At 48.3% G+C, this 23,224-nt stretch overlaps 10 protein-coding genes across 10 annotated transcripts; 6 read left to right on the top strand and 4 right to left on the bottom strand.

The window, feature by feature from the left end:
* Positions 1 to 399: 399 nt before the first annotated feature.
* VTN77DRAFT_3384 (uncharacterized protein) lies at positions 400 to 1,336 on the bottom strand (the record flags this gene model as incomplete). The annotated part of the gene is made up of 4 exons (XM_069419326.1): positions 400 to 535; positions 603 to 680; positions 751 to 1,050; positions 1,128 to 1,336. 4 exons carry the CDS (start codon positions 1,334 to 1,336, stop codon positions 400 to 402), a joined length of 723 nt encoding a protein of 240 aa, XP_069278653.1.
* A 3,246-nt stretch (positions 1,337 to 4,582) lies between these two features.
* Positions 4,583 to 5,110, top strand: VTN77DRAFT_3383 (uncharacterized protein; the record flags this gene model as incomplete). Its single annotated transcript, XM_069419325.1, has 1 exon — positions 4,583 to 5,110. One exon carries the CDS (start codon positions 4,583 to 4,585, stop codon positions 5,108 to 5,110), a length of 528 nt encoding a protein of 175 aa, XP_069278652.1.
* A 60-nt stretch (positions 5,111 to 5,170) lies between these two features.
* VTN77DRAFT_3382 (uncharacterized protein) lies at positions 5,171 to 5,575 on the top strand (the record flags this gene model as incomplete). Its single annotated transcript, XM_069419324.1, has 2 exons — positions 5,171 to 5,297; positions 5,367 to 5,575. The coding sequence occupies 2 exons, from the start codon at positions 5,171 to 5,173 to the stop codon at positions 5,573 to 5,575; spliced, it is 336 nt and encodes a 111-aa protein (XP_069278651.1).
* A 2,127-nt stretch (positions 5,576 to 7,702) lies between these two features.
* Positions 7,703 to 9,976, top strand: VTN77DRAFT_3381 (uncharacterized protein; the record flags this gene model as incomplete). The annotated part of the gene is made up of 6 exons (XM_069419323.1): positions 7,703 to 7,758; positions 7,808 to 7,970; positions 8,026 to 8,081; positions 8,129 to 8,535; positions 8,585 to 9,483; positions 9,536 to 9,976. The coding sequence occupies 6 exons, from the start codon at positions 7,703 to 7,705 to the stop codon at positions 9,974 to 9,976; spliced, it is 2,022 nt and encodes a 673-aa protein (XP_069278650.1).
* Positions 9,977 to 10,699: 723 nt separating this feature from the next.
* On the bottom strand, positions 10,700 to 11,164 carry VTN77DRAFT_3380 (uncharacterized protein; the record flags this gene model as incomplete). Its single annotated transcript, XM_069419322.1, has 1 exon — positions 10,700 to 11,164. One exon carries the CDS (start codon positions 11,162 to 11,164, stop codon positions 10,700 to 10,702), a length of 465 nt encoding a protein of 154 aa, XP_069278649.1.
* A 1,228-nt stretch (positions 11,165 to 12,392) lies between these two features.
* VTN77DRAFT_3379 (uncharacterized protein) lies at positions 12,393 to 13,897 on the top strand (the record flags this gene model as incomplete). The annotated part of the gene is made up of 3 exons (XM_069419320.1): positions 12,393 to 12,704; positions 12,757 to 13,377; positions 13,442 to 13,897. The coding sequence occupies 3 exons, from the start codon at positions 12,393 to 12,395 to the stop codon at positions 13,895 to 13,897; spliced, it is 1,389 nt and encodes a 462-aa protein (XP_069278648.1).
* Positions 13,898 to 16,074: 2,177 nt separating this feature from the next.
* VTN77DRAFT_3378 (uncharacterized protein) lies at positions 16,075 to 16,953 on the bottom strand (the record flags this gene model as incomplete). Its single annotated transcript, XM_069419319.1, has 3 exons — positions 16,075 to 16,775; positions 16,842 to 16,866; positions 16,921 to 16,953. 3 exons carry the CDS (start codon positions 16,951 to 16,953, stop codon positions 16,075 to 16,077), a joined length of 759 nt encoding a protein of 252 aa, XP_069278647.1.
* A 393-nt stretch (positions 16,954 to 17,346) lies between these two features.
* Positions 17,347 to 18,460, top strand: VTN77DRAFT_3377 (uncharacterized protein; the record flags this gene model as incomplete). Its single annotated transcript, XM_069419318.1, has 4 exons — positions 17,347 to 17,392; positions 17,507 to 17,561; positions 17,633 to 17,973; positions 18,039 to 18,460. The coding sequence occupies 4 exons, from the start codon at positions 17,347 to 17,349 to the stop codon at positions 18,458 to 18,460; spliced, it is 864 nt and encodes a 287-aa protein (XP_069278646.1).
* A 110-nt stretch (positions 18,461 to 18,570) lies between these two features.
* On the bottom strand, positions 18,571 to 19,633 carry VTN77DRAFT_3376 (uncharacterized protein; the record flags this gene model as incomplete). The annotated part of the gene is made up of 3 exons (XM_069419317.1): positions 18,571 to 18,618; positions 18,674 to 19,309; positions 19,373 to 19,633. The coding sequence occupies 3 exons, from the start codon at positions 19,631 to 19,633 to the stop codon at positions 18,571 to 18,573; spliced, it is 945 nt and encodes a 314-aa protein (XP_069278645.1).
* Positions 19,634 to 19,948: 315 nt separating this feature from the next.
* VTN77DRAFT_3375 (uncharacterized protein) lies at positions 19,949 to 21,823 on the top strand (the record flags this gene model as incomplete). The annotated part of the gene is made up of 1 exon (XM_069419316.1): positions 19,949 to 21,823. One exon carries the CDS (start codon positions 19,949 to 19,951, stop codon positions 21,821 to 21,823), a length of 1,875 nt encoding a protein of 624 aa, XP_069278644.1.
* Positions 21,824 to 23,224: the final 1,401 nt, after the last annotated feature.

Raw genomic sequence — 23,224 nt, 5'->3', positions numbered from 1 at the left:
CCTCAGTTAACAAGAGATTAAATCTAGTCTTCGAGTCCTGTCTGAATACTCCACGCGCTCCAGGTATGTGGATTATAGAGTCATATGAACAGAAAAAACAGGACTAATTAATTGACAAGACCTAAGAAGGAAATAGTGTCAATTAATCAGGTTCTATCTATCTATTGTTTATCCTCTATCCTCTATGGAATTCTAGGTCTAGCCAAAGAAAAGAAAAGAAAAAGAAAAAGAAAAAAAAGAGAGAGAGAAGAAAGAGAAGAAGAAAGGAAAGAAAAAGAGAGAGATTTGGCTGATTGCTTGACAGTAACTCATACATCTTCCATGCCATACACATCACATCAGTCCTTCCACGTAGTCGAGGGTGTTGACTGATTCCAGACGGAATCCATGTGTGATCTCTTACCACTCCCACCCCGCTGGGTGGTTTTCATCACCGCCTCTGACCAACCCCCACCTGAAGTATTCGACATCACTCCACTTTATATCTCCTTTGGACTTAGAGAGATCCACTGCTGCATCCCAGTCCACGAACCAACTTTGGACAACATCATATTAGTCCGTCTGTTCTAAGGGAAGGTATACTATTATTGAAGAGAACGTACCATTTGTTCTGATTACGGTCCCAGAGGAGGTTTTGCCTGCCAGGGTCGGTTTGCAGCCATCCACAGCGGACACAGTCACTATATTGAGACTGGCGTTACACTGTATGTCTCAGCTATAAAGGAGATGGCGAACTGGTTGGTGTCTTACAGATCTTCTTTAAAGGCTTTTCTGATGTTGTCACGGTTCTTATCCCAGAAGGGATCAACCCTAACCCTAGCACCTGGTCCCTCCCCCAGAGGAACGCCTGGACACTGCGTCATGAGGATAAACCAGATATGCAGATTTTCCTCCGGTGACTGCTTCTGGGTTATCAGCTTCGGAGCTGATTTGCACCCGCTTTTAGCTAGCCCGGCCAGTGCTTTGATCTCCTTCAAGATCGTACCGCCCACGAATTTCCTTACCTCTTCAAACTTCCCAGAGGATTCCTGAGGGCCAGGAGCAAGGGTCCTGTAAATTTTGATTTGTGGTCAATGAATGACTTGAATCCATGGCGATCAAAAGTGTCTGCCTGAACGGTAACATACAGCGTCGTGATTTTGATTACCGCCCATTCCTTTGGAGCTGAACCGTCCCTATCGCAGAGAAACACGAATTGCTCCTCGAGGGCTTCCTTCACCGTACCAAAGTCTGGTAGGAACGCGACGCATGGCATCTTGTGGTCGAGCTCCCGAGACAGTATCCAGGTTGATGAGGCTTCGGCAAATTCCACCTTTGTGCCTACCACGAACTGCATTTTTAAGTCCTAGAGGACAGGAGAATATCTTGGATGATACGAATAGTGGTCTTGTTGTCTCTGCTAGGGTGGTTTCAAGTAAGGTCCTGGATATACGATGTACCAGGATAGGGTTCAATAGAAGGAAATCTCCTGTTGGCTTTTAATTTTAATACACACGATAGGCAGTATGGAGGAACAGGACCTGTCGATAGTTAACTGTATAGGAAAGGGGAAGGAAGGAAGGGAAAACTCCATTCTTTTCCCTCTCTTTTTGAGATATGACTCTTTGAACTTGATGACTGACTGCATCTTTCGAAGATAGTGACTGTCTTCACGGAACCGGTCATTTCCCGATATCATGTTATGGAAAAAGATAGATCCTGTCTGTGGCAAGACTGCCGTCATAACAGTGAATTGAATTCATTTGATGGACCCAGTTTATATTTCTTTGCACACGCTGCTTCGTTCCTTCACACAGACAGTGGCAAAAAGGTACTGCCGAACATTCATTTTGACTCATTCAGGTACTACTGGGTCTGTCTCACTCTATTGTGAAGAAATTAGTCCCAGTTCCGACTATATGTTATAAATACCATTGACGAGTACGTCTGCAATTCCTATTAGGAAGCAATTTTTTGCGTGTCAACTGCTATCAGAAAGCCAGAGGAGCACATAAGTAATTGATACTCATTTAAGCAAGTGAAGACCAACTACCAAGACAGGTCCAGACAAGATTTTTTTTCACATTTTCCTTCAGTATCTATGGTCACCAGCTCAAAATTCCCAAGTTGGACGACCCGGTCCTAGATTATAGTGAGCTGCGTAGATCAATCAGGATACACATAAACCTGCTCTTTTCTACCTATTCGTTACTATAGTTAGAGTCATTGCAATATCTTGACTCCCGACTTATAAAATTATAAAGTAACATTTAGTGGAGCGGTGTTGAGTTATTTAGATACAATATCTCCTGGATTTGATCTTGATAGCAAGACCTCAGATTTTACACTCGTGAAAATGCCTAAGAAGTCAAATGATTTGAAAGAGATGTAACTATCATAGTACAAGAAGACAGAGCTCGAGCAATATTTCTATCGTAATTTATCAGCAGCGTTTTGTTGATTTGTTTGTTTGTTTGTTTTTTCTTGTCTCAAGGGTTATATATAAGTCTCTACTTGCATATTTTCTTTTTCTGGACTGTAGAAATTGGTCTAAGCCGCATACAGCCTGACTGGAAGTGATTTTCGATTTCGATCTCCTTGGCGAATTGCTTGACGTCATGACTAACCCTGCTTGCGTTTGAAACCCCTTGACGGTAATGTGGTCAAATAGCAACATTAACAGACACAGCACCTGCCATTGCAGAAGCTACCTCGCTAGAAAAAAAACAATAATACTGAGTTGTGACCAAAAAAAAAACCATTATTTCCAGCCATTTTGGCGGACCCCATCATGGAAACCCGACCCGATTACTTAAATAGGTAATATGCTAGCATAATATGGAATAGTATAAAACACTAATCTGAAAAGGTGAGACCACGCACACACAAAACCCGAAAGCAACTAACCTAGTGTTTTCCTACATCCAAAGATAATCAATATTTAATCTCTGATCCTTATGAGAGATCAAAAATACAAAAATTCCGCCAATTTTGATGAAAATTTAATGACTTAGTAGTGACAGAACCCCTTGGTATCTAACAAAAGCGACAAGGATGGCGCCTAACCGAAATGGTTATATCACATGATCGCTAAACCTCAACCAGCCTGATCCCGCGCCCAATGCCAGGACCAGCCCGTCGAAGCTTTTCTGTCCGCTACTGCTTGGTCAACGCCCCTGACTGATTGCGCCTTGGAGGACGTCAGGCTCTGGTAGGTGACCAGGTCAGAAAGATGAGCTGTATCTGTTTCTGTTTCTACCTGCTCGTTGACTGAGGTGGATGTGGATGTGGATGTTGATCTACCAGACGGCGGCAACCCGTATGTGATGCGCACGTTGCGTTTGGAGCGCCACATGGGAAGCGTCGAGTAGGTCACGTTCCAGGGAGAGGCAGTGAGCCATGCGATGGGGGGAGGTGAGAAGTCAGCACCAGCACCAGCACCATGATGATTGTTGCTGCTGCTGTTGTTGTCAGACAAGCGCAGCACGGAGGGTACTCGAAGACGAACAGAGGTTGACATTGTTGTGTAGGGCTACTTTCTTACTAAGAATGAGTTATGGTGCTGATCAATGGCTATTATGACACCAGATGAGACTGATTCTCGAGGTTTGGACAGTTGTATTCGGATGTGTTGTGGTTGTTGACCTGCAGGGTTGACTAGGAGAAGTTACAGAACAACCTTCTTAGTGCTGAGTAGGCCATGAAACTGAAACGTGATCTCAGACAATCTTAATTGAGGCTTGACAGATACTGTCCTCAGGTAACTAGATGGCTAAATAATCCATTCTTGTCCAGCGGTGCTGGTGACGGATTTAGCCCCGTCCTGGGGAAGGAGATAATTCCGCGATTTGTCAGCCTTTTGGAATTGCGACGAAAAATCTGACAAATCTGGAACAGTGGAAACAAACACATTGGAAACATGCAATCATGCCAAGCACCCAAGAGATCTTTTCTGTGGCTTTAGTAGTGGCACCGGCCATCTGCCAGACGGCTGTAACTGGCTGAGATATATCCGAAAGACATCATCGAGTTCCAGGACTGGACTATCGGATATAGTAGTTTGTAAACATTTGATGGTATTCCAGTGGAATTATTAATCGTATTTCCGACGGTACCAGCAAATGCGACATTTGAATAGTATCTGACTAATTCCTTTGCTATCTAACTAAATCCGTAGAATTATTAATTACTCCGTTCCTGCAAGGCACAGGATATAATTATGCAGTATGTTCAACTTCCGCCCTGATTTCTAACCCGCGAGGGACTGTTCCGCTGTGGACTTTTATCTCTTGCGCTCTAATACCTAACAGACTGCAGGTAAGAATTTCAACAGACCCACTTCTAACCACAATTGACTGATTGATCCCATCAGATTGCGTGCTTCTTGCTTGTCGCTGTCGTGCGACGGCCCCACGGCTCGATATCGACCGGCATTCCTTCATCCTGTCGTCAGGAACTGTTGGTTGATCAGACTGAACTTTCTTCCTCATCGTATCAAATCAATTAATTGCCTTGAAAATCAGCGTGTGATCTGTCAGCTGGATTATTAATTCACTTCCTGGTCTTGTCTGGTTGAATTTTCATTCTCAATTATATCTTCAATATGGCCTCCTTGTTCTCCTCCTCCACTGGCCTGCTTCGATCTCCATCTAGTTCCCTGGCGATCCAATCCTGGCGTGCTACTAGGTCTGGCATTAAGGTTAATACCCACCTGTCTCTAGCGACTATATCTACTCGCGCAAACCCCGCCTCGCGGTCGACCCCTCGATCATCAACATCAACTGACCGCTGCTGCCATTCCTCCGTGAGATCCTTCTCTACCTCCCCGACCACCATGTCTGCCACTGCCACCGACACCCTGATCGAGCTGGCCAAGGCCCGCCGCACCTACTACAAGCTGGGCAAGAAGAGTCCCGTGCCGGACTCGAAGATCGAGGAGCTCGTCAAGACTGCCACCCTGCACATGCCCAGCTCCTTCAACACGCAGTCGACGCGTGGTCGTGCTGCTGCACGAGCACCACGACAAGCTGTGGGACATCGCCATTGCCGCGCTGGGCAACCTCGTCAAGACGGGGGCGATCCCGGAGGAGCTGTGGAAGAACCAGACCCTGCCGAAGTTGGAGGGGTTTAAGGCTGCATATGGGACGGTAAGTTGTTTCCATTGGTATCATCTTGCCGGTATCACCCGCTAATGTCACATCAGATCCTCTTCTACGAAGATCCCGCACACATCGGCCCTTACTCGGAAAAGTTCGCCGTGCTGAAGGACCACTTTGGCCCGTGGGCAGAGCACTCCAATGCCATGCACCAGTGGTTCCGTAAGTTCCTCCTCTTCAGCACCAACAAAATACATTATAGAGAGATAGACAGCTGACTGACTGCTCCAGTCTGGACCGGTCTCGAATCCCTCGGCTTCGGCGCCAACCTGCAACACTACAACCCCCTCATCGACGCCAACGTCGCCAAGGAGTTCGACCTGCCCCGCGACTGGCGTCTCATCGCACAGCTGGTGTTCGGATCGATTGAGGCGCCCGCCGGCGAGAAGCAGTTTAAGCCGGTGGAGGAGCGGATCCGGATTTTTGGCAAGAAGGAGTGAAGTAAATAAATAGACTAGAAGATTTGTCTTTTTTTTTTAGCGTGTGTATGCGTGTCTACATTAGATATTTAGGTATTTTAGATTTTTAATTGATTAATCTATTGATCACTACCTCTCCTAGGTAGGTGATAATTTTCCCGACGAGGAGAATAATAATAGTAGAGTATATTAAAGTATAAGAGACACAGAAAAGTCAATGAGTGACTAATTGCATAGGTAGTCATGATGTTGTATAGTATTAGTATGTTAGTAGTACAGTACAGTATGCATATGGTATATGCTAACGATGAAATGTCTGTCCTCTGCCATCTTTCTTTGCGCATTTCACTATCTGTTTCAACTTGTGGGATGTTGTCCCGTGCGCGAGTCGTTCATGTGTTTCGTATCGTGAAGTCGTCTCATTTCGTCTCGTTTCTCTGGGTATTCCAAGATTCTCTCGAATGTATTCATTACGTAGCACTTGATAATAGGTATATATCGGTGTCGTGCCGTATGTATGTTCCTACCTAGATAGGCAGGCATCGAAGGAAGGGCCCTTTAGTGAAGGGTTAACCGTTGGCTCGACTTAGATAGTCCGTATCTCTGTCTGTATCGTGTATGGACCCTGTAGGTTGTAGGTAGGTTGGTATGTTGGTTGTGTTGTGTTGGTAAGGATAATGATGGCTGTACCGCTAAGGGTCGACTTCGTTCATTCGTTCATTCGTTCGTTCCTTCCTAGGTTCTTCTTCTCAATTTTTTCCTATCCCCTTTCATTTCATTCATCCAGTTCCCCATAGCATTCCTCGTTCCGAATTTTTTTTGACGATCGATCGATGATTGATGGATGGTATTATTGTAGGATATCCTCCTTCTCATCCTTTTTTTTTTCACCATAGGGAGGTTCTTTCCTTCGTCCGTCATTCATCATCCGGTAATAGGTAGAAAAAAAATATGTACTTGTTCGTGCCTAATCGATTCAAGCTTTGTCGACAAAGCTAGCTTGTATGCACCTAGGCTAGCTTCCAGGTCGTAGAAGGTCATCGTCGATACCCCTGCCCAGCATACCTCCCGCGCGGAAAATTGTACTCGGAATCCAGATGGCTCTTGGCCGCCATCAGGGGCGCCCACGAGGTGGCCCATTTTTCGCGCACGGCGCGGAGACTGAGGTGTCGTTTTATTCTGCTGAGGAGGGATGATGATGATGATGAAGATGGCATGATGTTGGTGCTGGTGTCGGTGCTGGTGTCGGTATCGGTATCGTAGGGTGTTTCTTTGTCGTTGTGTTGGTATTCCATCATATATACCAGGGATGTGTTTTATATGATGTTGGTGTTGAGGTCGGTAATTCTATGCAGTATATTTATTTATACGGAGGATAGGTTGGAGAGTGGAGATATATGCGCAAGCTGGTGCAGTTATTTATCGCTGGGATTTTTTTTTTTCGAAAAAAAGATAAAGGAGATTGTCTCGTCCGAGTAAACACAGGAAACAATCGCGATTAGGATCTCTCTAAATTGTCTGGATATATCTGCATATATATGTCTACTTTTTTTGTCGGGTGATGACGTACGGCATTTTCTCGGCCAGTTATCTGATATCGGAGTTGTCGCCGCTCAGTTGCCACCTGCCCGACTCCACTCCGGTTGAAAGAAATATGTACATTTTCCTTTGCAGCCCGATTGGTTGCGACATCTATTGATTTGATGCCTCTGATTTGCCAGATGTCAGCTCAGGTGTCAGCGCTAGTAGTTTTGTTACCCGACGTGGTAATATTAAAATGACTCGGCCGACAGTCAGTGTCCTGGCGGATGTAGTGTCGTGTTGGTGATAGATCCCTAACCTATGTATGTATGTACAGTATACATGCTATGGATCAGAGCCAATGGTTCCTTTTTTTCTATATTCCGTAGCTATAGCTATACCTATGCAGTACAGAGCTCCGTTACATACCTTATACGCTCCACTCCGCATTCGCCTGCCAAGAAAAGGCTAAATCTACATATACTCCGTAGACTGTGCATACAATATGCAACCTTAATCATCTGAATTTCATTCTCGATATCATTATTATTATTAGAGTCGACAGAATACTGCAGTCTGATCCAACACGGCCATACTTTACAATGGCCGTCGATGTGCCCTCAGCGGATGTCGACTCGTGAGCGGCCACTCAAGCGCGTGTGCCAGGCATGTGAGCCATGCCGGTAAGTTCATTCCTGTACTGTGACCTCGACATCAATCTAACTGCTACAGGCGCAAGAAGAGAAAATGTTCCGGCGAGCAGCCCGTCTGCTCGCATTGTGCGCGCTTACGGCAAACTTGCAGATACCGTAACGGACGCGGTTCTCCCAGACTGACTTCTCCTGTGGATGGGGTCTCAGTTTCAACAACTCATGCTGAGGCCCCTCCAACTGTGGTATGACTCGGACTGAAGAATAGAACCGGACAATTCCGATCTGATGTCTATCTAGGAGGATCGTCTTGGCAGCTTAGAGGCGAAGATGACCGAAGTGCTGGAGAGCCTGGGGTAGGTCTGGTCTGACACACGACGAATTGTTAACTAATCCACTCCAGACAAATCAATCGACATAATCCTTTCCCTCCACCATCGACACGGAGAGCTGTCTTTAGATCAACTCAAGAAACCCAAGTCTCGACAACGTTGCCTCCATGGGAAAAGGTGGTCTCCATTGCTGAGCTGTACTTGCTCTACTGCGATTGCCAGCCCCTTCCCCTTTTCCACAGGGCTACTTTCCTGGCCAGCCTGGGACAACGCGACCCTGAGGTCACCTATGCGGTTCTGGCTTTGACAATCCGTTTCTGTCCGCAATCCTTCTTTCAAGACACTGATAATGTCGCCAATTTGATAACTGCTTACGCCGAATCTGCACGGGCCCTCGTCATCAAGAGGGTGCTGGAAGGCCCGGTCGAGCTTTCAACCCTGCAATGTCTCTGTCTGTTAAGCTTGGTTGACTTTACTAGTAGGACTACCGCTCTTTTACTCCTTTACAAAGACTAATGCGACTGCAGATGGAAATACTCATCGTGCAAGTATACATAGCAGCTTGGCTATGAATCTGGCCAAATGCGCCAACTTGGGTTCCGAAGTTCAGCGCGTGCCTAGCCAGGTGGCTCGCGAAGAACGCCGGCGTTGCTTCTGGAGCATCTGTCTTCTGAGGCGCCTTCACGGGGAGGAATTCCACATGCTCGACTTGACCAGCGAAGACAGCTTCCCTGCGTGGCCCGAAAGTACCGGCATGCCACCTGATATTCGTGTCTCTGATCACTCGGGCGTCGAAGCTCGACTGACTCGCAGTATGAAGGACGAAGGCATTGTCGCTTATGTGATTATGCTCACCGAGGTCTTCTCGAGAACGGCCAGATATATCAAGCGCCGCGGGAAGCCCAATGATTTCCCGCTCTGGTCCCCCCAATCCGAATACTCCAAAATCATCTCTTTGCAAATGGAAGTCGAGACGCGGATGCCCTATACCCATCGTTTCAAGTATGCTAACCTTGCCGAGAGATCGACCGAAGACCTCCAGTCAAACCGCGACTACTGGGGTCCTTGGTTCCTGAATCAATTCCTGTACCACACCATCCTGTGCCTTCTTAATCACCCGCTTCTCCTGTCATTAAGCCTTCGAAATTTCCGCAGTACAATCCCTGAGATCTTCCTTCAGCATTCGTCGGACCTAATATCGTCGCATACAACCTGGATCATCCACTTTATCAAATTCTTTGACGAGAAATCTTTCAAAGTGTCGGATCCGTTCCTCGGATACAGCGCTGCTGTGGTGGCCACCATTGAGCTACAGCTCAGTTTCACGGAAGACAGCGCCATTCGCAAGGACAAGCAGGATAGGTTTACAACCTGCGTGAATTTCGTGCGAGAATTGGGGAAACAGTGGCCACACATGGCGCGAATGGTAACCTTTCTATCTGAGATTTCATCTATTGTCTACTAATATGTAATTATAGGCAGATAAGTTACAAGATCTGAAAGGAGCCGTCTCAGCATCCTACCTACCCTACGCACAGACTCAGAACAAGAGCCTGCTCATTAATCTAACTCGTTTCTGGGAGATTTTGGACTACTCGAGTGGGTTCTCAGATATTGCTGGACGTCTCTTTGGCCCGTCTCTGTACTCCGAGCCTCCTGCTGCTACCCCTGAAGTCTCAAGCACGTCGCCTCTGCCTGAACCCACGCGTCTTGGAACGTCGCAGAGGACATCGCAACAAACGTCTCGGGACGCTAACCTTCTCTCTGGACATGCTGGCCAGTCAGTGGACGCAGGAATCTCGACTACGTCTCTGGATCTTATCAATGACGAGTTTTCCATCCTTGCTGAGAACTTCTTTTCCCAGGGTCAGGATTTTCTTCGAAATGCGGAGGATTGGTTCAACACGGGTAACTTGTGAAAACTCGAGATGCGGAGATATACGCTCTAGATTTCCGTTCTGCGACAAGCTTACAGATGTCGCTTCAGTTCTGGCTTGAAGAGAAATACCTGGTCTACGCCAGGACTTTTGGCCCAGGCCTATCTACTGTATAGTTTTTATCTACTTTCCAGGTAGGCTCCCTACCATAGTTCTCGCCATATTTCCCATCATATCCCTTACTAATATGCGCGCTCAAGAAGTAGATGACCTGACTAAATGCGGTCAAACTAACCGTTTGATGAAGACATTATTGGATGCAAATCTTCTGCTATTTATACCTCTAATGCTGCCTTGAATTGCTTCACGAATTCCCAGACTTCGATAAAAGTATTATACAACGGCGCAGGTGCTACTCTCACGACGTCCGGCTCTCTCTTGTCGCAAACAATTCCAGCATCTTCCAGCTTCTGCGCCACTTGATTGAGTAGGCCCGGCTTGAGCAAAAGACTCAATTGAGCTCCACGTGCGCAGGGATCCGATGGAGTAATGATGCGGAATGGACGCGATTCGTCTGTCGTCCCATCTAACAAAAGGTGTTCCAGATATGCTGTCAGGAGAACGGACTTGGAGCGGATTTGAGCCATGGAGGTCTCATTAAACACCGAGAGAGCGGCGCAAAGACATGCCAGATCCACCGCTGACGGATTCGAAACCTGGAATCCCCCTGCCCCTGGAATTGGCTTGAACTCTTGAAGGCATGCGTCAGTCTAGAGTGGACGTAGAGGGAAAGCTGGACTTACTATTGTCCATCTTGAATCGGACTGCTCTGTCCCCTCCATACCACCCTGTCAAGCGGTGTCTGTAAACGGGTTTGTCCTCGCCCTGGCTGTAGTCGACGGTGCCGTGTCGTTCATGAACGAACAGGCCTGCGATTGCACCGGGCCCGGCGTTGCCGTATTTGTACGTACACCAGACGGCAAAATCGACGTTCCATTCATGCAGTTTGATTTCAACGTTTCCGTACGCATGCGCCAGATCCCATCCGACTACGATGCCGCGGGATTGAGCGTGCCGGGTGATCGTCTCGATGTCGAACAGCTGTCCGGTGTAATATTGAATTCCGGGTAGCAGCAGTAACGCCGCGTCTGAAGCGTGCTCATCGATGATCGACAAGATTTTGGACGTCGGAATGACATACTCTCCTTCGTCGGGGGCGATCAACACCATCGAGTCGTTGGGATCGCGGCCGTGCCATTTGATTTGTGACTCAATGGCATACTATGATCTTCGTCAGCGTCGTCAAGTTTAGGGCTAGTTGAATGGCCAGCCTACATGATCGCTAGGGAATGCTTTCCAGTCCAGCAGGATTTTATATCTGCTCTGCGACGGAGTGTAGAAGCTCGCAAGCAGCAGGTGGAGATTCATCGTCAGCGTGCCCATGGCCGCGACTTCTTCAGGAGACGCCCCGACCAGTCGTGACATCTGACCTGCAGCCTGCTCAGAGAGCAATTGCCATTGCCTCAGGGGCGAGTCTTCGAGATCTCTGAAGTGCCCGCAGACCCCGATGGACGACCAAGTGTCGAGATGGGCTTCCAGAAACCGGCTGATGGCTCGCGGCTGGAGACCGAGCGAATTCCCGCAGAAATAGATACAAGGGTCTGGAGAAAGGCCTGTTTAAATATCAGCTTTCTGAACTATTTTCTTTCCAAGATCCGAATCCAAGATTAAACAAACCAGGTTTGGCCAATTTCTTAGTCTTCAAATTCGCCTTCGACGGGATGATGAACTTGTCTCGAAACGACCGTAAGGGATCAGCCGCATCGAGAGATTCCGCATACTCTCGTGTCGCAGCGTCAGGGGAGAAATCCGGCTTCCCTTGCTTCCCTTTTTGTTCGGGTATCGTCACGGTCATGAGGTTTGGGGAAATGGCCATTTTTGGATGTAGACCGATTAGGTTCGTATGTAGTCTGCTTAGGGCACGACGGGTTTTACGACGGTATCGACAAGTTCAATCACAACAGATAAAAATGACAGATTCTAAAAGTAGAAATATACTCTACGTCCCTCTTTTTAATAATACTGCGTCATATTCTATATATCTATCTACTTGAGAACGTTGTATCGGAGTACATCTGGCTTCTTCCGCTTCCGCTTCCGCTCCCGCTTCCGTGCCGACTCCTGCTTGCTCTCCGTGTCCAACCGGACGAATCCTTGCTTCGATCTGATCATGTACGTAGGTAGGCGGTCTATCGTACTGATCCTACGCTTAATTATCATACTATGTTGCTCAGTCATCTGAAACAACGGCATAGTCCCGCTTCCCCGATGACTGGATCCTTTTATGACCCGGAACGATCCGACGGATCTCCCATTTCTATATGCCCGTTGGAGTATATCAAAGCGATTGGCACCGGGAGTTTGATAAAACACAATCACATATTTCCTCCATTGCTGCATGTCTTCTGCGAACGACATGTTAGACTTCCCAAACGTCTCCCTGGACGAATACTCTGTGTCCTTGCAGAATGGTTTCCTACCCACTGAACCGCCTCTACGGCGGCTGCCAAATCCGTATTATAATCCATGGGAAGACATCATGACGGATCTGCCAGCGCTCATTCGCAGTGGGGATATCAGACAAAAGATTCGCAACTTGCCGGCCCTGTCTACTGAGAAACTTCACGAGGAGCCCGAATGGCGGAGGGCATATCTGATCCTCGCTTTTCTGACGCATAGCTATATCTGGGGCGGAGAGCGGCCTGAGGAAGTTCGTTCGTCTGCTTCTCTTATTTTGAGAGTTTAATACTAACGACTGGCAGAGACTGCCCCCTTCGATTTCCTGCCCGTTCCTAGAAGTAGCCTCCTACCTGGAACTTCCGCCCTGTGCGACGTACGCGGCTCTCAACCTGTGGAATTTCACCACGTTGAGCCAGAATCCTGACCAGGACCTCACCGAACCCGACAACCTGGCGATTTTGAATTCCTTCACGGGGACGGACGACGAGAGGTGGTTCTTCGTCATCTCCGTCGCCATCGAGGCATGCGGTGCAAAAGTCATTCCTCTCGTGCTCAACGCTATCGGGGCCGCCAACCTGCGCGACCATGAACGCGTCACGCAACTCCTGGTCGAGATCACCGATTGCCTTGCAGAGCTCTCGAAAATCCTCGAGAGGATGCACGAGAAGTGCGCTCCAGCCGTCTTTTACCATCAGATCCGGCCTTTCTTGGCTGGGAGCAAGAACATGGCCGCCGCTGGGCTCCCACGCGGCGTGTTCTACGATCAGGGAGATGGATCGGGAGAATGGCGTCAGTACAGCGGCGGAAGCAATGCGCAGAGCTCGCTCATCCAGCTGTTTGATATCGCCCTTGGCGTGGAGCATTGGGGGAGTGGAGAGGCCAGCAGTCTCAAAGCACCACCACCTCAGCGTACATTCATGATGGTATGTACAGCGATAGAAACAACGCTACTTCAGAAACGATACTAATAATAATGAATGCTTCCAGGGAATGCGGAATTACATGCCAGGCCCCCATCGACGATTCCTCGAGTACGTCGCCAAAATCGCCAACATCCGATCCTATGCGATGAGTCTCCCGGCCTCATCGGATGTGCGACAGGCATACAACGCCGCGGTGATGATGCTTGGCTCGTTTCGCGACAAACACATCCAGATCGTCTCGCGGTATATCATCGCCCCGGCGAGACGGCAGCATGAACCTACGCCTGCATCTCTTCCAGGTCTGAACAGAATCAACCTCGCCACTGCCACGTCGCAGCTATCATCACATACTTCTTCTTTTTCTGTTACGTCACCCGGCTCCGACGAACCCTCCTCCTTCGACGATGCACCACAGAGTCCAACGAAAACGCTCTTCTACGGCACGGGCGGGACAGCCTTGATACCATTCCTGAAGCAGACGAGGGATGAGACCAAGGCTGCTGCGCGGTATGCAGATTAGCTAGTAGCTACATCTAATCATAATACTATATATATTACTTAATGAATAAACCGGATGAGCTTGGCTTGCGGAATTGGTGTACGGATTAAGGCAGATTTCATATGGAGGAGAGACAGTTTACATGATTACTTAAGCATGCACACTGGTGCTGACTAAGCTTCGCGTTTGTTTTTTCGTTAGTTACGGGCCGTGTAGTTCAGTACATGCTTACGTAAAAATACGACGGGTGATGACTAAGCGATTGTAACGAAAAAGATCTACGGAGTAAATTTCATTATATAATAGAGTAGATAGATGATAGAGAATAAAGCCTGCAGTACTACTAAAATATTTAGAAATAGTAAAGGAAATAATATTCTTCTTATTATTATTCTTAATCATTTTAGAATCTAATACTTTTAGGTTTATTCTCTAAGGGAGAAGGGAGGGAGACCACTGTAGGCAAGTAGATTGGGCCGCGCGACCTTTTCTGCTAAATAGAGAGTAGATGTATACATTACATGCACTAGGTTACTTCCGTCTGATGCATCACATCATGCAGATGCTGCCTGCATTGACCACCTCTCTCCTCTCTTCATTGCACCTGTATCATCCGTCTGACTGATTACCTAGGTACTCATTTATGAAGCCCGTCTCGAGCCCTTCGAGGCTGTTTTCCAATAATGGCATCAGTTGAATTACCGTCACGTGATGTCGCCGAGGCAGGAGCGGAATCTGTGCCACGTGATACAGCAGTACAATCACCTGGAGAAGAATTCGAAGATGAAAACAGAGCGAGACTCCTCAAGAAGCTGGAGGATATTCTCAAGACCATTTCAAACGGGAGAGTGTCGTCCACTATTTGGGCATGTCTATGGTTGTGCGATATGGAGAAACTCAAAGAGTTAGTAGAGGAAGCTGAGGGTATGGATGCTGTGAGGATTCATCGACTCTACACTTATCTTGTGATGGTCGAAAGCGAAGTGAAGCTAGTCCAACAGTGTATGTGACCACGACTTCAACGACGACGAGGGCGGGCTTACTATTCCTGTGGAATATGACTGGATAGAGGACGAAGACGGCTCGCTTCGGTATCGGATAAACGATTGGCTTCAGAAATAGTTATGCATGTTTGAGCCAATAGCTAATCTGACTTATAGGAACACGGAATGCCAGTCGAAATGAAGGGAACGTTCCGATCGACGTCTCTTCTCGAGCCTTATTAGGTTTTCATACTTCTATCTACGCTCGCGCATGCTCGACAGACTCGACACCTCTTCTCAGTGAATGGGGAGCAAAATGTTGAGCTTCTGGACCTGTATTTTTAACACACGAGCCCTTTCTCTAGAAGCCCGAATTGAGATCTCTAATAGATTTAAACAGTGGTTTGACCATTTGATATGAACGCACGTAATTTCTATACGATACTTGATACAAGTCAAGCCAAGCGGCCCACGCCAGGCTAGACGACTGATCATACATGATCTAAGTGCTACTTCTATGTTCCTTTTTCTTTTCTTTTCTTTTCTTTTTCCCTTTTTTTTTTCTCTCTCTTTTCCTGGTTGATAGGGTCTTCAACCATGTGAATTCATTGATTCCGATTTGAGTTTCTTGCGGCAGTGGAATTGAATCTGTCTAGTCGACTAACCTCCGGAATCTTCGAGCTGGATGCCCATCCCTGCAATAGCAGAGATCGATCAGGACCAGCCCCCAGATCACAACGAATAGAAGGTGTTGTATGTACTACGTACATGGTAACAGGTAGCAAGAATTGTACCTAGGAAACAAATGACAAATTGACAAACGCCGGGAACTGCTCTTTAGCTGCCAGATGTCACGGCTGTGCCAGTCTCCTCGTCATATGTCATATGTCTCAATGTCGTGTCACGGAACTACTCGTCATCCACGTAGACGACAGCCGTACCGTCAGGTCTGGTCATCCTGTTGCTTGTAACAGGTCGAGTACAGGTAAAATCGCTCGTATGTCCTGTTGTGTGGAGACTGGCGAACGTCTTCCCCTTCAGACACATGTTCGAATCAGTCCCAACCGCAGAAACAGTCTTGCTTCAGTCACATCACCTTGCGTGACTGATCGAAATGGCAGGCGACTCCGAGCGAGACACAGAGCGGACTTCAAGGTCGAGTATATCCTTAGAGTCCGTCAAGGCACGATGTCTAATAGCCACTCCTCGACCGACTCATTTCTTCTTCGTGACAACGGGAACTCCCTCAGTCGCCTTCAGCTCCGCCAACCTCTTTTCGCGTTCGATAAGCCTTGCCTTCTCCTCCTTCAGCATCTGATCGACCGTCTTCTGAGCTTCTATCAACCGGTCGAGCTCCTTGTTTTCGGTTGTTCTGCTATATGGATTGCCCGGACTCTCGTTGAACGGAATCTCGGCCGTCCTCCCGCCACCTTGCTGGATCTGTTTCGTATTCTTGCCGCTCTTGCCCTTCGAAGGCTGCTGGGTAGTGCCGGTTCCTCCCGTCAGGATGTCGTAGAACTGCTCCACCGGTTCGTTGAAGATGATCTCCTCGTAATTCTGGCTGATAACCTTTTCCCTGCGTTCCCTCTTGCCTTCGATGTCGGGGCCGTACGGGTGCAGTTTCAAGCTGTGCCACAGCGTCTGAGGCTTCTCTGTCGATTCGGGGACGAAGTACAGTTTGATCTGGATCTCAAATTCACCCCAGCCCGTTTCGGTGACTTCGAACGGGGGCTGTTCGACGGTGCGCACCGCCTGCGCGTACGTCTCGTGCAGCTTGAACTGGACCTTCTTCAGCCAGTATGAGATGTCCTCGTCGTTGACCCCTTTCACGAACACGCGCCATTGATGGGTGTGGTCCGGAGGAGCGTGGGGCGGTCGATTATCGGGGTCGAACGGCTGTGCCTCGCTGCCATACACTGTCGAAAAGTCAGTAAGGAAACCAGATAATGTCGTACAGTCGCAAAGCGCAGTAGTCTACGAACCAAAAGGTCTAAAGACCGAAACACCCTAAGGAGAATAGTTAGACTTGTGAAGACCATCGCAGCAGTTGACGGAACGTACCCGAACGCGCTTTGTCCCTGTAGCAGCAGGCATGATTTGATGACGGTAAGGGAACGGTAAATGAACTTTCAGTTCGCAATATCTAATCGACAGTACACCAAATGACGTGATGTAGTGGGATGTAAATATGCCCCTGCGGTTGAGCCTGGTTGAGCCTGGAAAGGTGACGGCGTGACGGTAACAATCCGCGTAAAATAACGCGATCGCGGCGACTTTTGTCACGTGACCGCGGGCCAGAACGCAGTGTCGTCATGCGACTCGGAAGCTATTACCTAAGTACGGACCTCAGTATAGTAGCCAGTGAGAAGAATATAAGACGTGAATGACCAGCGAATAAAAGAAATATGGCCCCTTGACGAAAATTTATTTACCTTCTTTCTTACTTCGTTACGATATCAATATTTACGCCAATTGACTCGACAAAACATGGCTGCAAAGCGAATTGTCGTCGCGGGCGGAAGCGGATTCTTAGGTCAGTGAAACTTCTCTTGTGAAGCTAAAAAAGCGACGAAATGTCATTTTCGTTGTCGCTCGTTTTCTGTCTGCAGGATCGCATCTCTGACTGGAAGCAACGCTGCTACAACAGGCTCGAGGATCTGCAAACACGCCGTCGCGAGAGGCTGGTCAGTCACGTCGTTAAGGTACGGACAGATTCTCTTGTCTCCGCAATTTAACAATATGCGATCCATGCTCAACGGGTCGGAATCTACAGTCGCTCGGGTGAACCGCGCTGGGACACAGTCACCTCGTCGAACGAGAAGCCAGGATGGGCGAATTCGGTCGAGTGGGTCAAGGCCGATATCTTGAAACCCAGCACATACAAACCGTTCCTGAAAGACGCGAGCGCCGTCATACACACCATGGGGATCCTACTAGAGGCAGATTATAAAGCCGTGGTACAAGGGAGGGAGTCGATTATCAGTGGCTTGCAGAGAGCATTCAGCTCGTCAAAACTCGGAAGCCAAAACCCTTTGCAAAGGAAAGAGGGAGAGGCGCTGGAGCCAAAGGAGAAAGATGGCCAATTGACATATGAGATTATGAATAGGGATTCAGGTATATCCCCTAGCAAGAAAACAATAGTCTCCGTGACCACTCACTCACATTTAACGGTTAATTAGCTATCGCGCTAGCACAGGAATCCTCATACGAACATGTCCCCACTTTCGTGTACATCTCTGCTGCCGCAGGTGCTCCAATCATTCCCAGCAGATATATATCAACAAAGAGGGAAGCTGAGGCAACCATAGCCTCGTCGCTCCCAGAGCTGCGGAGTATCTTTGTGCGACCTGCATTCATGTATGATTCCAGCAGGAAGCTCACGTTACCAATAGCCTTGGGTGGAATTATCGGCTCGGAAATCAATGCTCTCCTGGGTGGAAAACTCGGGTTCCTGGGGGCCATGACGGAGAAGCCTCTCCAGGTCGACGTGGTAGGGCAAGCCGTCATTGAGGCAATCGAGGATGAGGCAACGCGCGGTGTGATCGGGACGAAGAAGATAGAAGCCCTGGCCACCAAAGCATGGAGGAAGAGCATGCTTTAATCGGTGTCCGGGCGGCGTGCCTTATCTGCGGCGAGGCAATTTGCTTCTTCCTGAGATTTTCACGGAAATCAAATAAGATTTTCCATGTAAAATAAGAAACACTGCTCATCTCATAGTGCTGTTCCACGCTCAAAGCTGTCTCGAATCTCCGTGGTGTACTATAGTAATGTTAGTCAAGACGATAAGAGACCAAGTAGGATTGCTCTGCTTTACCTTGTTGTAAAACCGGGCAAGTTTCTGGTTGAACTGCTTGTTCTTCTCGTTGATATAGGTGACATCCGGTTCTTCCTCGCCCCGACGTTCTCGGCGCTTCTTAAGGCGAACCTCTTCTGCTTTCCGCAGGTCTGCTATCAGCCGGTCCACGGCTGCCCGGTCAGGTTTGTTTTCGACAAAATCAGTCGAGTCGGCTGTTGAGTAGAATGTCCCGTTCTTGTCAACCGCGACCAACTCGCCATCATTGGTTTCAACGATTTCGAGATTTCCACTGGCTGCAGCTCTCTCCACAGCTGCCATCTTCTCCCGCTCATACGCCTCCAGATCGGGTTGTAGCTCTCTCATTTGCCGCTTGTAGACTTTGTGCGCTTCCTGGCGATAGTCTTGGAACAGTACGTTTTCGCGGTGGCGCTGTTTCTTTTCCATGCGTCGGTCCCATTTCTCGGACTCTTCGATAGTCCAGTCCCAGGCCCGTTTACGCTCAAAATCCTCGCCGGCAGCTTCTGTATCGGCTTTCAGAAGGTTGTGCGATGCAAAGGCGTGTTTGCGCGACAACGACGAAAGCATGGCTGGGTCGGTGGCGAGGCGCTGGGATTCGGCCGCAGTCTCCTTCAGGTTGCTATCTGTCGCAGATTTCTGTGCTCACGTTAGCCGCTTCGAGAAGACATCCTGATCGTTAACACAGAGCAGAATACTTACTGCGCGAGCTTTCAATGCTTTGAATCTTTCTAGTCGTTCACGGGCCTTCGCTGCAGCGTCGTCCTCCTTAGTCGCAGTTCCATCGCCTTTTTCATCTGCCACTTTAGAGTTCGCATCTGATAGTTTCTGGCCGTTCTCTTGCGTTTCATCGCTCTCGGGCGACTGCTTTTTCTCCGCACCATCGAGGTTAGGCAGGTTAGGCAGGTCAGGCGTGTCGCCCTGGCTGGTCGCAGAGATTTTCTCCTTATCTGGTGAAGACATGCTGTTCGATCAAGATGTAATTATTCAAGCTATCTGAAAAGCAGCTTCGGCACTGTGGATCAAACCAACAGCGGTATTGATTTGCAAAGGAGGATGTGGATGGCAAGTGACGAGTGACGATCGATGGAGCGAGCATGAAGCGGAACTGGAGGCGGGAAAGAGTGATCTTGGCTGACAATACCGTACCGTACCAGACGACGATCTCGTACCAGGAGACTTTCATTTCATCGCACCTCCAGCTTCATATCGCGGATGTCCTGTCGCCTTACTACTTCTCTGCAATTTGCATTTCTGTCCAGTATTCTTTAGCAGCTAATGCCTGGATGCCAGCGTCCCATCCTATGGCTGCCACAGAAGCGACAGCTCTGCGCTCGACGTTTCCTTTCACGGACTACACTCATCAAAGTCGCCAATGATTTTAGCGACTCTAGTCCTGACCCAACACCATCTCAATTGCTGCGTTTCTCGTTGACTGGGCGTACGCAGCAAGTAGAGAATGCTTCTCAGTCAGATCTCGACAAACGTTTAGAGGCTCACCTAGTGTCACGGCCGCTCAATGGCCCTCATCTGAGGCATCTAGGACCTAGCAGGCCTCAAGACGAAAAAGCGGCTTATGCAGAACTGAAGCATGTCTCAAATCTGCAAGAATTACAGCTATTTATTGAGCGAAATGTGGTTGATAGCGGTGATCAGAGGCTGCTCTCGCGATCAGCGCTCAAACAGGCGCTTGTAAATTGCCAACGATATCATTCATCCCGCGAGATTCTCTCAGCATTAAACGCCTTGATCTCGAGGCTCGAGAAGTTCCAGCATAGGGTGTCGCCATACCTTCATGTTGAAGGGATGCGCTATGCTGCTCAGTGCTTTTCGACTCCGGCTCTGGAGCACCATATCAACAGCTTCCAACGCATCGCCTCTGTTCCACTAAAGGTAGAAGATTTAGTCGATATAGCCAAAACGCTCCTCTTTTCTTTACGGACGATCTTCTTTGCGGATCCAAAGTATGACCCGAGCCTCATGCTTGGCCTGATCGCAGGCGAGGGACCGCATGCAGGGGTCTTTCCTCACAAGTTTAGGGACATCTCACGATTCGAACTAGGAGCGTATTCTACATATGTCAAACTCCTTAAAGAGATGCGAGCTACTAAATCGTTGAAAGCGGCATGGAAGTCATTGTCGCAGCAATTAACACCCGACTGCTGCGGCGAAATGCTGGACGATGCATATGATTGTGTGCTGACTTTCATGGATGCCGGAATGACGGAGTTTGCTATGGATTGTCTGAAGGACTTGTCTTCAAAGGTCGGGGATTCTCCACCTTCGATACCCATCTTGTCGCGCCTAGCTTCAGCACTGGCCGAACACGAGCTACAAGCACCATCTACAGTATTCGCTGGACAAAAAGGTGTCCAAGTGCTTGACGATCAGTTAAGACATATTGAAAGGAGACTTGGGATAATATGGCAGGAAAAGTCGTCACGCCACTCTAGTATCAACAACCCTCTGCTTACGGCGACAGATCGCCCTCTCTTGTCGATAGATAGTGAAACTGTCGGTTTTGAGAGCGTCCAACGCCTGGTAGCAGAAATTAATGCTTTGGGAGGCTCTCATTCCAGGTCCGACCTTGGCGTCATTGCAGACTTATTGAACGAGCATCACGGTTCTGAAATCCCACTTTTCACTCAGCGTCTTAAAGATGAGTCTTGGGAGTTTGCCTGGTTCCCGCAGTGTTCACCTATAGAATTCTCCAATAACCTAACTCCCCCGGGGTCCGATATGTCAGTGCCCTGGTCTCCTGCAGCTTTGGGATTGCTCCGCGCCCGTCTCGACAATCGCGGGCTTCCTGTTAGTTTGGAGCGCTCTCGCCACCTCATGCAACTTGGGTATCTCGCTAAGCGGCCAACAAATGCTGCAGAGGATTGGAGGGATACAGGATATCTTGTCGCTTTCGACCGCGTTAGGTCGGACTTTGTCCTTGTTTTCATTGGAAAGGGCTCTGGAATTATCAATCCAGGCTTGCAATATTCCTCTTTGGAACCCTGTCCACGGCTAGGTTCCATCTCTACGCTTGCAATGCCAGGAAATCCACGGAATTTCAAGCCAAGATTAGAGAAGACTGTCTTCCCGTCCAAGGAAGCTGGTGCCCGATATCATTTTGATGTTGACCCCGGCATGGACCTAATACCTTGAAATTTTTGTCGTCCTGCAGCTCCTTACTTGTTATAGGAGTGCACAGAGATGTGTGACTTAAAATGCAGTGTATGAATAGCACCCAATCCCCAAAGGCATACCTTTAGTCTTCTTGGTTCGAATTTGATATACCTCTGTAGATCTCTACGTGGTACTTGCAAGCTCCAAGACAGGATCAGGAGAAGCTTGACTAATTAAATAAAACAAAATGGTATGTATCTACAGGACATATATCCAAGTAATCCCTCATAATCCTCTAATTTTCTACCTTTATGTTCCTCTCTCCCAGTTGAAGAAGTCATCTGACTTTCCTGTCTTGGATACCCCACGTGACATACCCCTCCACGATTCTTATTTTTGTCGGAGAGTTCATGGTTTCATTTTTGGACCTAATCAATTTCAAGGCTATCAGCTAATGGGATCATCCCACCTTATTGGCTCCCTAGGACAGCACCTACTGCAGAGCAATCAAGATTCCCGCGGGGAGGGCTTTTCCATTGAGGGGTAGTTGCATATTTCTGCAAGGCCAGGCTGTCACAAATACCCGGTGACTGGTATCTGCATAGTGTCGTCTCATTATTGTGATTCTAAAACGCAGTTTCAAGCACTCCAGTGACCTGATTAGTGGCCATTTGGCCCTTTCGGCTCGTCGAAAAGCTCCCAGAAATCGAGCATGCCAAATTGTCTCTGCTGTGGCATTTCTATGTCCTTGTTTCTGACGTCTCTTGAGTTCCAGGAGCCACAAGCAAAAGACTCTTGACAAGGCCATGGATTTCGCAGCAAAAACTGTTTCTGGCATGGATTTGCCTTTGTGTTACTAGGATCTCAGCCACACGCAAGATGTCAAGACATACGAGTCATGCAGTTGCAGGGTTTCAGCGAGATGTATAGAGCACATTCGTCAGTCCATCAGGCTATATGGATAATTGATTGACTGAGCAGATTGCCACCCTCCCTCTATTATGGAGACAGACCACCAGAGATGCAGCATCGTCAGAAACGCCGACGTTCGCCTATACATCGACTCAGCAACCAATCATGGTCAAGAATTGGTCCTGAGAGACATATCGAGCTCTCTGAAAACAGCAGGCAAGAACCAGATTAACTACAAACGAGCACAAAAATTTGTATAAAAGGGATCCGCGGAGGAAGCTGTGCCAATTCTAACGCGCCAAATGTGATACATCAAGCCCCATTACCTTGCAGGTCCAAAGCCAAGAACGACAACGTATCTTGAGCTTTGACTGCGGAGCCTGGGTGGCACAGCGACCAGTACTGAGCCATCCCGCATGCATTCGAAATTGGAAGATTTTACCAGCAAGAGGTGGTGGCGGTGATCGTCCATACGATTGTGCGCAGGAAGATCCCATTACCTGGGCATCGAGGCGTGCCCTTCAATCT

The sequence above is a fragment of the Rasamsonia byssochlamydoides genome (genome assembly GCF_041956645.1).
Source record: "Rasamsonia byssochlamydoides strain NRRL 3658 unplaced genomic scaffold VTN77scaffold_23, whole genome shotgun sequence".
NCBI classification, from domain to species: Eukaryota; Fungi; Ascomycota; class Eurotiomycetes; order Eurotiales; family Trichocomaceae; genus Rasamsonia; species Rasamsonia byssochlamydoides.
Note: the sequence above shows the minus strand (reverse complement) of the source record. Positions and strands in the feature narration are given on the sequence as shown.